The 11,994-nt window shown below is 51.6% G+C and overlaps 1 protein-coding gene across 2 annotated transcripts in view; it reads right to left on the bottom strand.

Moving 5' to 3' along the window:
- Positions 1 to 439: 439 nt before the first annotated feature.
- Positions 440 to 11,994, bottom strand: part of SNX20 (sorting nexin 20) — a 15,311-nt gene continuing 3,756 nt past the window's right edge. Inside the window, exons 2-5 of one of the 2 annotated variants that reach the window (XM_017530139.2) lie at positions 11,228 to 11,366; positions 9,599 to 9,750; positions 7,035 to 7,946; positions 5,038 to 6,949 (exon numbers count right to left, since the gene is read on the bottom strand). In XM_017530139.2, the coding sequence (XP_017385628.1) occupies positions 7,278 to 7,946; positions 9,599 to 9,750; positions 11,228 to 11,357 (951 nt within the window). In that variant the 5' untranslated portion in view covers positions 11,358 to 11,366 and the 3' untranslated portion in view covers positions 5,038 to 6,949; positions 7,035 to 7,277. Of the gene's footprint in view, positions 2,860 to 5,037; positions 6,950 to 7,034; positions 7,947 to 9,598; positions 9,751 to 11,227; positions 11,367 to 11,994 lie in introns of those variants that run through there. The other variant, XM_037739123.1, reaches the window with a different exon arrangement.

Raw genomic sequence — 11,994 nt, 5'->3', positions numbered from 1 at the left:
CAGTGAGCCGAGTTAGTGCCATTGCTCTCCAGCCTGGGTGACAGAACGAGACTCCATCTTGCGAAAAGGTTTAAAATGCTGACAACCAGTGTTATCCGGAGTTCAAGGGCATGTCTCACAGTTAGCCAGTGAAGGGAGGAGGGGGGGTCAATACAGCCTGTCTGAAGAGAGAGAAATGAAGTAATAGCAAAATCATTAAGTGTTTATGATTCATAAATACATATAATTTTTGTCAACTAAAAAAAATTTAAAAATAAAGTTTCTATGATTCAGAAATGCTACCTTTAGAAGTCACCATAAGAGTACGCATGAAAAGGATATATGGGTCAAAGTGTTTGCAGCAGTGTTGCCCTAAATAAGGAAATTTTGCAACATTGTGGGGTGGTTAAAATAACTATAGAATATGCATCAGAATACAGTGAAACCATTAAACATCGTGTGGAAGAATGTTATAGATATAGGGAAATGCTCATAATATATAGTGACGATTTAAAACGCAGATTACAAAACCATATGCCAAGACGTGATTTCTGCCCAAGTCACCCTGACGGGCCAGCTAACCAAGGCTGCTGCACTGTGAGGGCGTAGGGGCTCCCCACACCCACGATCGGGGTCCTCAGGAAAGACATGTGAGTGTTTCCTGCTCATCCTACAGACGAGCTCACAAGGACCCTGGATAGGGGAGTCCTCTGAGGTTGCGGGAGCTGCTGCAGCCATCTTGTCACTAGGAAAGAGCTTTCTCTAAGGGGGAACGCACAGCGGAGGAAAGCAGAACTAAGAAAGACAGAGAAAGCGAAAGTGAGAGGGGGAGGGAGACCGGAGATGACGAAGTGTGGGTCCTTGGCGCCCGCGTGGTGTAAAGCTAGCCTGCTCCTGAGTTTTAGAAATGATACATTCTTTCCTCATTAGGTTAACCTGGGTTTTTGTGGCTTGTAACCAAAAGGGTCTGCACGCTCCTCCACACAAGCTCCCAGCTCATTTCCTTTGCAATGAGCTACCGGTAACTGGAGGTGGGGGGCGGGGGCACATGGACCTACCTTGCAAGGTTTCTCTCTGTTAGTGCCTGGAGCCTATGCTCTCAGCCAGCACAGCCAGGGTGACACATCAGGCCAGGTGCGTCCTGGATCTGCCCCCTTTCTGGGTGCAAACCTGAACTGAGGATCCCAAGGCGGGGAACATTTCCTGCCTCAGGGCTGTGCCCCTGCTACCCCTCTGCCTAAAATTCTCCCCTCTCTGTGCTCCCGAGGCCAGCTCCTTCGTATGTACTGCAATTCTTTGAACAGCGCCTCCTCTGAGAAGCCTTCCCTGACCACCTGGCTGAGGACACCATTCTGTCCCAGCTTCCATTTGCTCTGGGAGTGGCCTCCTGACACTTCACTTCCATGAGGCAGAGACCAGCTGGGAGCAGGGAAAGTGTTGGGAGCTAACTAACCCCTATCAGCAGGTGGAACAGGTTTTGCTGCTCCAAAACAGGGTTCTAGCTATGGGGGTAGCCACTAGAGAGCAGAGCTAAGGGCATGCTAGGCTGAGAGTCCACAGTCCGCCCTGAACTGTGCCTCCCAGCCTGGAGCTAGTGAGGGGGCTGAATGTGGGAAAGGGGCTTGGTGTGGGGACTTTTGGAGGGGAGGTCATTTCTTGCTCTTATCATGGGAGCAACAGCTAGATGGGTGGGAGCACCCATTCAGGGACGTGCTGCGGGTTCAAGCTTTGACCAGCCCAGAACACTCATTTCATTTGAGGGTCTTGATATCAGGGTGTAGCGCCAGGAGCCGGAGCCTATGGTTTGAAAGCCAAGAGTGGGCAATCGAAGCTGAAACCAGGCCCGTGACTTAGGAGCTGGAGAGCACACAGGGCTGAACACATGACTTGGGGACCAGGAAGCCAGGGAGCAAAGTCTCCAGGGCGCTCAAGCAAAGCCCTAGATGGTCTGCAGGCAACACGGGGTGATGAGCGCAGCGTGGTGAAAAACACATCTCCTTCCTCAGGGCAACGTTTTCCAGTCCTTCTGAGAAAATCAAAAAGCAGTCTCAGCTTGGTGATTGCAGGTCTCTATGCCTACTTCTCTCTCACGCCCTCTCTTTTAACAAAAGTCTATCAGCAGCCTCAGGCCCAGGACACGCCTCAGGTAAAAGCCTGTTAGGTGTAATAACAGTGAGCGGTTTGGTTGTGTTTATTTTTATAGCTACTTTCTAATGATGGCAAGTGATTGTGAGTTTCCATTTAGGGTAGTAATAGGAGTTTCTTTTTCAAGTAAATGTGCATAAGTCAAAGGAGACTGCTGAAAGGAAAATGGCACGTGGTTAACAGACCAGGCTGCGGCATTGTTGGGCCGCAGAAGGAAGGGGTGTGGGCCACACAGGAAGTTCTGGAAAAACAGCTGAATGCAGCTGCTGCCTGCAGGCCAGGGAGCATCTGGAGGCATGACTGGGCACAGCTTGGATTTTGAGCCCAAGAGAGGCCCGCTGGGGACGTGTTGGGAGCCAACCTACCCCTACTGGCAGGTGGAACGGGTTTGGTTGCTCCAAAAGAGAGTTCCAGCTATGGGGACAGTCACTAGAGAGCAGAGCTAAGGGCATGCTAGGCCGAGGGGCCATAGTCCGCCCTGAACTGTGCCTCCCAGCCTGGAGCCAGGAAGCTCAGGGAGGCCAGTGGCCCTGTCCAGGCCTTAGTACTGACCCTGCACCCCCAGCCCCAGCTGGGTGACCCCCAAGGCCTTCCTGGAATTTGAATGCAGGGTTGTTCTGTGTGTGCTGCCTCTGAGAGCATGTCACTTTGACGTGGACATATCAGGTCTGGTGCTGTCCCTGTCTCACCCTGTGGCCCTGGGTGAGTCACCTCGCCAGCCCTTGATTTCCCCACCTGTAAACAGAGATGAGTGAAATGACCTTTAAGGGCCATGTCAGCCCATTCTGCATTGCTTTAAAGGAATACCTGAGGCTAGGTCACTTAGAAAGGAAAAAGAGTTCTTTGGCTCACGATTGTACAGGTTGTACAAGAAGCATGGCGCTGGCACTGCTTCTGGTAAAGCCTCAGGAAGCTTCCGCTCACGGTGGAAGGGGAGGGGGAGCTCGTGTCTCACATGGCAAAAAAGGGAGCAACAGCAACGTCAGGCTCTTCTAAACAACCAGCTCTCGGGGGAAGGCACCAAGCTATCCGCAAGGGATCTGCCCCCATGACCCACACACCTCCAACACCGGGGGTCACATTCAGCATGACATTGGAGGTGACAACCATACATCCAAACCATATCAAGGACCCATTTTGGTGAGGACACCAGGGACCTATCCCTTCCCCTCTCCGCCACATCCTTTAACGTGGGGCTCAGCAAGGAAGGTAGTGCTTGGGTCAAATTAAAGCCTGGGCTCCATTTCCTGCTCCTGTTACGTAGCCCAGGCTGGAGTGCAGTGGCGCCATCTTGGCTCACTGCAACGTCAGCCTCCCAGGTCCTGGTTCAAGCAGTTCTCCTGCTTCAGACCTCTGAATAGCTGGGATTACAGGCACATGCCACCATGCCCAGCTAATTTTTGTATTTTTAGTAGAGACGGAGCTTCACCATGTTGCCCAGGCTGGTCTTGAACTCCTGACCTCGTGATCCATGTGCCTCAGCCTCCCAAAGTGCTAGGATTACAGGTGTGAGGCCCGTGCCTGGCCTAGGGCATATATTTAAGGGCGGCATTACAACCCTGGACAAGTCACTTAACCCCCGCAGGTTACAATGTTACAAATGATTCCATTTTCCTCAACTGTACAATGGGATAGGAACATGTCCTGAGCAGAGCTGGACTGATGGCCCGGCAGTGCCTGGCCACACAGTAGGCCTGGGGAGCCCTGACTGTTACTGCGCAGGGAGCTGCTTTCAGAGCTTGTTTTCAACATGGGCTTGGCAGGGACCTGCCGGCATCCCAGGGGACAGGATCTCATGAGGATGCCTAATCCCAGCCCAGAGAGGAGACCCCAGGACTCTATCACTGCCAGTGGGGGGAGTGGCTGCTGGATCCGGGCTTCGTTGGAATAAACTCCTTCAAGCTCCAGGCCAAACGCCCAGAGTGGGTTTGCAGGTATGGTTGTGAGGCTGGCATGGCGCTCCCATCTGCAGTCCCTTGGGATGGGGCACCTATATGGGAGAGACGATGATGATGGGGATGAATCCAGGACCACAGACAGACCAGTTCAATGGATGATTTTCATCGAGGTGCCTTTAAGTCAGTTCAACATGGCTTTGCAGCCTTTCAGGTGTGCAGGTAGGAGTTACCTGCGGCAGTGGGGGATGCTCTTGTTAAAGTGCAGACTTGGATTCAGCAGGTCCAGGGTGGGGTCTGAAATCCTGTGTTCCTAACAAGGCCTCATCATGGATGTGGAGGGCAGGTACCTCACCTCTCCTGTGGACCCCGCTTTTGAGAAGTCAGGAGAAGTTTCAGTCCCAGCTGCCACCACTCCAAAGTCCCCTAGAAACAAAGTCCTAATACAGATGGCATGGGAGAAGACCCAGGCAAACAGGGAGGTGGAGAACCCTGGTGGGGCTGCAGTGGGCCCTGAGGAAAGCTTGCTGGAGAAGTGGGCCGGAGGGATTCAAGAACTTGTTCCAGGAACCCAAGGAATGTGTGGGCCCTAACTGCTGCAGCATATGAGAGATGCCAGGAGGAGCTGGCTGTGGTGGGCCATCCCAGGCCATCAGACAACTTGTAGTGGGTGAAGACGCAATGTGCATGGCCAGAAGAAACTCCCATGGACCCTCAGGTTAAGGCTGCGGGAAGCATGAGGAAGGGCAGCACTGAGAGTCATCGGGAAGAGGCAAGGTGATGGTCCTGACGCCACCCTGTGTGGCCAGTCCCTTTTGGGAAAGCTGAATAAGTCCATTTCCTGTTCACTGTGCGGGAAGCCAGCCCCTCTTCAGAGGTACTGATGGGGAGCCTTCCGTGTGATTCTGTAGGCTCCTTTACTCCCATATACGTATTTTCTCTCTCTGCACACACACACGCAGGCGTGCGCACACACACATGTCCTGCACCCATCTTATCTATGTCTGATTTTGAGATGCACTTTTTTTTTTTTTTTCCACATTTCAGCATCTCTGAACTCAATGGCATCCTACACTCCTTATTGGCCTGGCTTGATGCTGACATCCTTCAGCCCCAGGAAATGCCTGAAGATCTCCAGGTCTTGAGGCACTTGGAACACCTCTGCCTGAGACCACTTTAACATGATTCCTCTGCTTGAGGAATTTTGGACCAGGCTGTGTGTATTCAGCCCCAAAACATGGGTGAGCGCCAGCCTGCAGTTCAAATTCTCAGGGGAAGTTCCCAGTCCTCCGCCCAGTGCCAAGTTTGATTCATGTGAATTTCCTTAATGTCCCCTCCTGTACAACAGGTTTATTCGGTGTTAGCCCTTACACCGGTTTCTGACTCTTTGGTTTCCAATTTCCTCTGGAATATGCCATTAAACTGTCCGTGTTGGGTATTTTTTCTATTTAGTAAATATTTGGTGCATCTTAGAGTTGATAGCATTTTAGATTTGAAGAAGTAACTGGCAAAATCAATAAAATCTGTTTCATCATCACAAATAGAGTAACAGTTCTTTAATTTTTCCATTTAATACTTTAATTTTCCATAGGCCCAGCTTTTCAAGAAGTCCAATATCTCCCAGTTCAAGTGTCTTTTCCCTGGAGTAGATTGGGAGACTTGAGGGATATCTGTTCCAAGACACCTGCTTCCAACCTCCCATCTAGCCTGCTGGAGTGCCTATAGTTGTTACCACAAGGCGTCGCTGTTGAACAGATTCTGGTGCGGTCTGGTGCATGCTTGTCCACCTCTAGAGTGATCACTTGCTGGGCCAAGTTCCTCCCCTTAAGTGGTGGCTCACATTAACGTTCCCAAGTTACAGCCTTTTAAATTCACGCTAATAAATGCATCCAGGCTCTTTAGGTCTTTAGGAGATTCCAGCCTCAAACACACATTGGGCCAAAACCTGCCTGTACCACCAGCTCCAAGCCCCATGTTGAATCTGGGTCATTGATCCAGATGCCCCTTCATTCTGGGCCTGTGGTGTCCTTTCCAGACAGTGGACCTCAGTCAAGGGCATCCCAACCCACCAGACAGGTTCCAGGATCACAGACCCTCAAAAGGGGCAGTGTTGAGGATTCAGTCTGTTTTCTACCCAGAAGCCCCATTAAGTATGTTGTATCACCTCCTCCCAGGGCTGTGTCTACATAACCCAGGGAAGCCATTATGGAACAGCTGCCTTATGAATGGAAATCTACACCTAGACAATGTGCTATGCCATCCCAGCCAGAAAAAATGGTTGACAACTTCCCTTGCCAAAAGTGCCTTGTATCATAAAATCTTATGCCATTATTGCTTTCTGAAAGGCTCAGGATCCTACCACCCTTCAAAGGATGGCATACAACTCCCACCGTGTGTGTGTGTGTGTGTGTGTGTGTGTGTGTGTGTGTAGAGGCTGTTCTTGAGGGCAATAGGTGAGCTTTTGTTTTGCTGTGTCAGGTCTACATGGTAAAGGAGAAAGGCTAGAATATTAGGATAGTATTAGGATAATGGATGGGAATATTTTAAAGCAATTCTGAGGTGGAAGGAACAGAGAGAAAAGCCTTGGAACAGCTGGAGAAAACTGTCTTCAAGGAAATGGACTAAGCTTTGTCTGGAATGTGCTAGGTAAACTTCTCCTCTAGCTTCCCATGAAGATACTGGTGAGGTGGACACTGCTCTGCAGGGTTTTGTCAGCTGGGTTTTTGTTTTGGAGATGAAGTGACCCTGGCATCAAGGGGACATGGGACACAAGCAGAGGCTTCCAAGATACCCCAGGAGCACCTCTGTTCCATACAGATGGGGAAATGGAGGACCAGAGGAGGGGCTTGTCCAAAGTCACCTAGTGAGTTAGAGCCCTCAATGCTTTTCCCATTAAAAATGAACCCCAGGCCACGGGCAGTGGCTCACACCTGTAGTTTGAGACCAGCCTGGCCAACAGAGAGACCCTGTCTCTTCAAAAAAATTAAAACATTAGCCTGGTGTGGTGGTGTGCACCTGTAGTCCCAGCTACTTGGGAGGCTGGGATGGGAGGATCGCTTGTGCCCAGGAGTTAGAGGCTGCAGTGAGCCATAATTGAACCACTGCACTCCAGACTGGGTGACAGAACAAGACTATCTCAAATACCAAAAAAGAATAGGAAAAAGAAAAAAAAAAAAAAAAAAAGAAGAAGCCCAAACAGCCCACCGTGAGCCATGGTGGCCCCAAATCTCCAGCGTCCCTGCGGGGTCCCAGGCCGGCTCAGTGGAGGTATTCCCGCACAGTGAGCTCCTTCAGGGTGATGCCGCGGGGCATGGGCCTCCGGAGCTGGCTCTCCTCCAGCCTCTCCTGCAGAGACACGAAGTCCTTGCCCAGCGCATAGGCCAGGCGGACCATGGCGTCCAGCAGAGGCGCGTAGTAGCGATGGCCCTCCCGGGCCTGCAGGCGCTGCAGGGCCCTCTCTCCGGCCGCGAAGGCCTCGGCGGGGCGGTCCAGGTCGCGGTGGCACAGCAGCACGGCGCACAGGGCCGGGACGGCGGCCGCGGGGCAGTGGGCGGTGAGCTTCTCCTGCAGCGGCAGCACGCGCAGCAGCAGCTCCAGGGCGCGCGGGTACTGGCCGGCGCGCAGGCAGCCGAAGGCCTCGCGCAGCTCCGGCCGCGTGAGGAAGTCCAGGAACTCCCGGGAGCGGCGCACGCAGCGGATGGCGTAGAGCAGGCCCAGGTAGTCCTGCAGCGCGCGCCGGCGCTCGCAGATGATCTCCTCCGCGAAGTTCCCGGTCAGGTGCTTCCTGGGGAACTCCACGTCTTCGATCTCCTCCCTGAACGTCTTCAGCAGCGCCTTCTGGAGCTTCGCGAAGTCGGAATAGCGCCGTTCCAGGACTGCCTTGTTGTTGTCAAAGCTCCCGGTCTGGATGACGATGATCTGGTACACCTAGGGCGCAACGCAGAGAGAGCTGTGGACACCTCCCAGCGGGGGCTGCGGTGGACGGAGCGCCCCGAGAATAAAATTAACCAGGCCGGTGTAAAGCATGCCCTAAAAACGGGCGATCCTTATATGCAATTCTATGTATGTATGTATGTATGTATGTATGTATGTATTTATATTTAGAGACAGGGGCTCGCACTGTCACCTCGGCTGGAGTACAGTAATGCGATCATAGCTCACTGCAACCTTGAACTTCTGGGTTCAAGTGATCCGCCCACTTCAGCCTCCCGAGTAGCTGGGACTACAGGCACACCCACTGTCCGGCTGATTTTTTGATTTTTATAAAGATATGGGGTCTGGCTGTGTTGCCTAGGCTGATCTTGAACTCCTGGGCTCAAGCGATCCTCCTACCTGGGCCTCCAAAATGCTGGAATTACAGGCCTGAGTCACTGCACCTGGCCCAATTCTGGTTTAAATTGCTATTGGCATCAGCTGAGTCAACCCTGGAACAACAGCACAGCAAGGTGGGGACATCCGGGAGGAGAAAGGGCACAGGGACCTGGCCTGCAGGCTGCTGGGGTCCCTCTTGGCTTTACTTGCTAAAACTGGGCCTCCATTTTCTGAACTAGGATGCTGTGTTTTCCAAATGTTTCACACTTGGGAATTAGTTTTAGGTACAATATAACATCATTTAGGTTCACCAGTGATGGCGTTATATGGTAAGAAAATCATTCCTTTTCAATTCTCTTTCAAGAGAATCCTGATTAAGGGCAATTATACATTAAGGGCAATTATAACCCATGCATCTGACTCCAGAGCCAGATTGCATATAATTATAGCCCCACCATGGTCTAGCTGTGTGGTTTTAGATTGGTAATTTAACCTCTCTGAGCCTCAGTTTTCTCATTCATAAAATGAGGACAGGCATAGTGCCTACCTCACCCAGTGAGGATTAAATGAGATAGTGCACTGAAACCACATGGAGTTGTGCCCAGCATGCCACTGGCATTCAGCGGTAGCTTTGTTATTATCCTGGACCCAGGTAAGTGAAGGAGAAGGATGAAGTGCGGCTCTAAGGACGTCTTGAACATCTCCTTAACACAGGCTAAAATTCCAGTCTAACAGGGAGAGCGGCCCCTAGGCTCAGGGCCTGCCCGAAGCCACAGTACCCAGCTACAATTTAATAACAGCAGGTAGCTTTCCTTGTATTGACTGACCTTTCTAGTATGACTTTTCTAGTTACTTTTCTTTATGCCATGTGATGTTGGTTTTCCATTTAAGGTATTTCTCTTTGAAATATCTTGTGTTTTGAAAAAGTGATCCAATTGAAAGAAAAAATAATAATTATAATGGATACAGGGATATGGCAAAATTGGTGAAGAAAGGATACAGGTGACCCACACCTGATATGGGATTAAACTGGACTATTTCCTTCTTAGGACCAAGAAGCATGAGTCATATGGTTGGAATCCTCACAGACGCTAGCAGGTACTGAGCCTGAAGTCTTGCTCTTTGGCCATTTTCTCCGGAAGAACACTGTGAGTTAGAGTGTGTCGACCCATTTCATAGTTGGGAAAGCTAAGGCCCCACATGATTTGTTCAGGGACAGGAAGGAAGCAGAGTGAAAGAGGTGCTGCCATTTCCCGATCTTTGCTTACCACAAACTTAGAGACTTTTCTCTCCTCGATGCGAGCTGAAGCGATCTCAAAGAGCAGTTTGACATGCTTCCAATGGCATTTCTCCTTCTGCCAGTACTGCTGAAGCTCCCTCGTGGTCATGCTGGAGTTGGAGCTCAGGCCGCTGTGCGTGTCTGGAAGGACAGCACCCTTAAGGATCTGCACCCGGTCAGTGCACTTTGGAGGCAAGGGCTTGGGGAGATGGCTGGGTGGATCTGAGATGGGATATCGGAACTCCTAAAGAGTGCTGAATATCTTTCACTCCCACCCCACCATTTATAGGCCCAAGCGGGGCATCAGGCAGACCTCTGTGTCCAGCCTGGCTGAATCCACCCTACAACTGACAATCTCAAATAGCCCATCATCCCCAAGTGGTTTCTCAGCTGTGAAATGCGGTGCAGGCACTTTGCATCGTCCACTTTTGGTCTGTGAATTGGCCTTGGTGAAATCCCTGCTGCCGACAAGCAGAGACGGTGGCTTGTGTGTTTCTGAGCTCCCTGCAGCCCTGACTTCATGACTGTCTCCAGGACTTCTTGAACACACATCGGTGGGTGGGGGGAGGGGTGGTGGGTAGTGATGAGGATGTTCAGCCTCAGCGGGTTAGATAGTTAGATAGTTAGATAGCAGTTAGATAGTTCCCATCTAACTGCCCACGTGCCAGGCTCCTCTCAGACACGCACTCCTCTGCTTTGCATCCAACCCTCTATTTCCATGCCTGGAAAACGAACACAGTGTTTCTTAAACTCCACTCGAGCCCTGCGCCTCTCTGAGCTTCTTGAGAAGTGCAAATAATTGTGCATTTTATTGCAAAGGGCATGGGTCCCAGCTCTTTTCCAGTCCACCCTTCAAGACCCAACCCCCGCATCACTGCAAATGCCCCTTGGCATTAGAGTAAGAGCCTCCCACCTTGCTCCTGTAGCCTCTTTTGTGGCACGTCTAACTATTTCTCACTGATCTGTTTCTCTGCCAAACCTCAGGGCCAGTGCGGTGTTTGATTTGTTCTGTTCCTGCTTCCGCAGTGCCCTGCATAGGGCTGGGAACAGAGCAGGTGTTCAATAGGGGAATCTTGAAGGATTGTAAGAAAAGTTCCAGGAGATGGAGCTACAGCAGATGCTGTCCATGCCCATGGCTGGGCCATGCCCTCTTGGCACTCACTTTTCCAAAACATGCTACTGGCTTCCCTGAAGCCTTTCTAGGGCTATAGCAGCAGACCCAGGAGCGTCCCTTCTCTGATGCAGGGCAGGACTGGTAGATAACAGCCTGGCTTCCTCACCCCTGGGATAGGACAACCCAAAGATATATTCCAGGGTCTCCCAGAAGACCTCTGCTGGCGTTGGGCCCCAGCCACCTACCGTGCCCATCTGTTTGCTGATGCCCTGCACTGGCCTCCTGCCCTGCCCTTCCTTGATTGCCCACTCTCCTGCTGTGACCCCTAGGACCATCTCCCAGATAAATAGCTTGCACAGATCTGTGTCTCAGTGTCTGCTTTGGGATAACCCAAGTTACAAGAGCTGCCCAGGCCTCTTGCTGCATCCGCCAAAGTGACCCACATTTGTATTTTGAATGTCTTCCGACATCTCCCCTGGACCGAGTCTCAAGCCTCAAGCCCACCTAAGTGCCCATCAGATCCTGGGTGCAGGAGGTCAGGGCCAGTGGCCGGTGCTTCCTGCTTGGTCCTTGCAGTGCACTGGGTTATGGGTCCCGTCCAGCCAGGGCTCCCAGGGTGCTCTGGACTTGCCATGCTCCAAGTCTGCCAGAGAAACAAGAGAACAGTGAGTACCCCCTCCAACTGGGGTTCCCATTGGCTCCTGGAGTGCCTAGGAGCTGTGTCATGCCCCCTGCTGGCAGGCAGATGGAATGACAATGGCCCCACGGCTGAACCTTCCTGGCTCTCCCAGCTGCCAGATCCCAAACCTAGGTCTGCCCCTTTGCTGGGCAGCAAGGCAGAGAAGACCCTTCGCCTACTGTGATGATACATGTGTTATTGAGGTGGTTTTAAATGAGATGATTTCAAGCAAAAGCATTGGCTTTAGCGATTACTTGAGAGAAAGATGCTGGCTTGTCCAGATACTCAGTTTTATGTTACACATGTGAATGATGTCTCAGTGTTCAGGCTGGCCATGGTGGCTCATGCCTATAATCCCAGAACTTTGGGAGGCAGAGTCAGGAGGATCACTTGAGCCTGGGAATTTCAGACCCACCTGTGCAATGTAGTGAGACCCCGTCTCTAGAAAAAATTTTAAAAAATTATCCAGGGGTGGTGGTGCACGCCTGTGGTCCCAACTACTTAGGAGACTGAGGCAGGAGGATTCCTTAAGCCCAAGAGACTGAGGCTGCAGTGAGCTATGATGACGCCACTGCACTCCAGTCTGGGTGAC

Source organism: Cebus imitator, unplaced genomic scaffold (assembly GCF_001604975.1).
Source record: "Cebus imitator isolate Cc_AM_T3 unplaced genomic scaffold, Cebus_imitator-1.0 Scaffold63, whole genome shotgun sequence".
Classification (NCBI taxonomy): Eukaryota; Metazoa; Chordata; class Mammalia; order Primates; family Cebidae; genus Cebus; species Cebus imitator.
The sequence above is the reverse complement of the archived record's forward strand: the minus strand, read 5'-3'. Positions and strand labels throughout refer to the sequence as shown.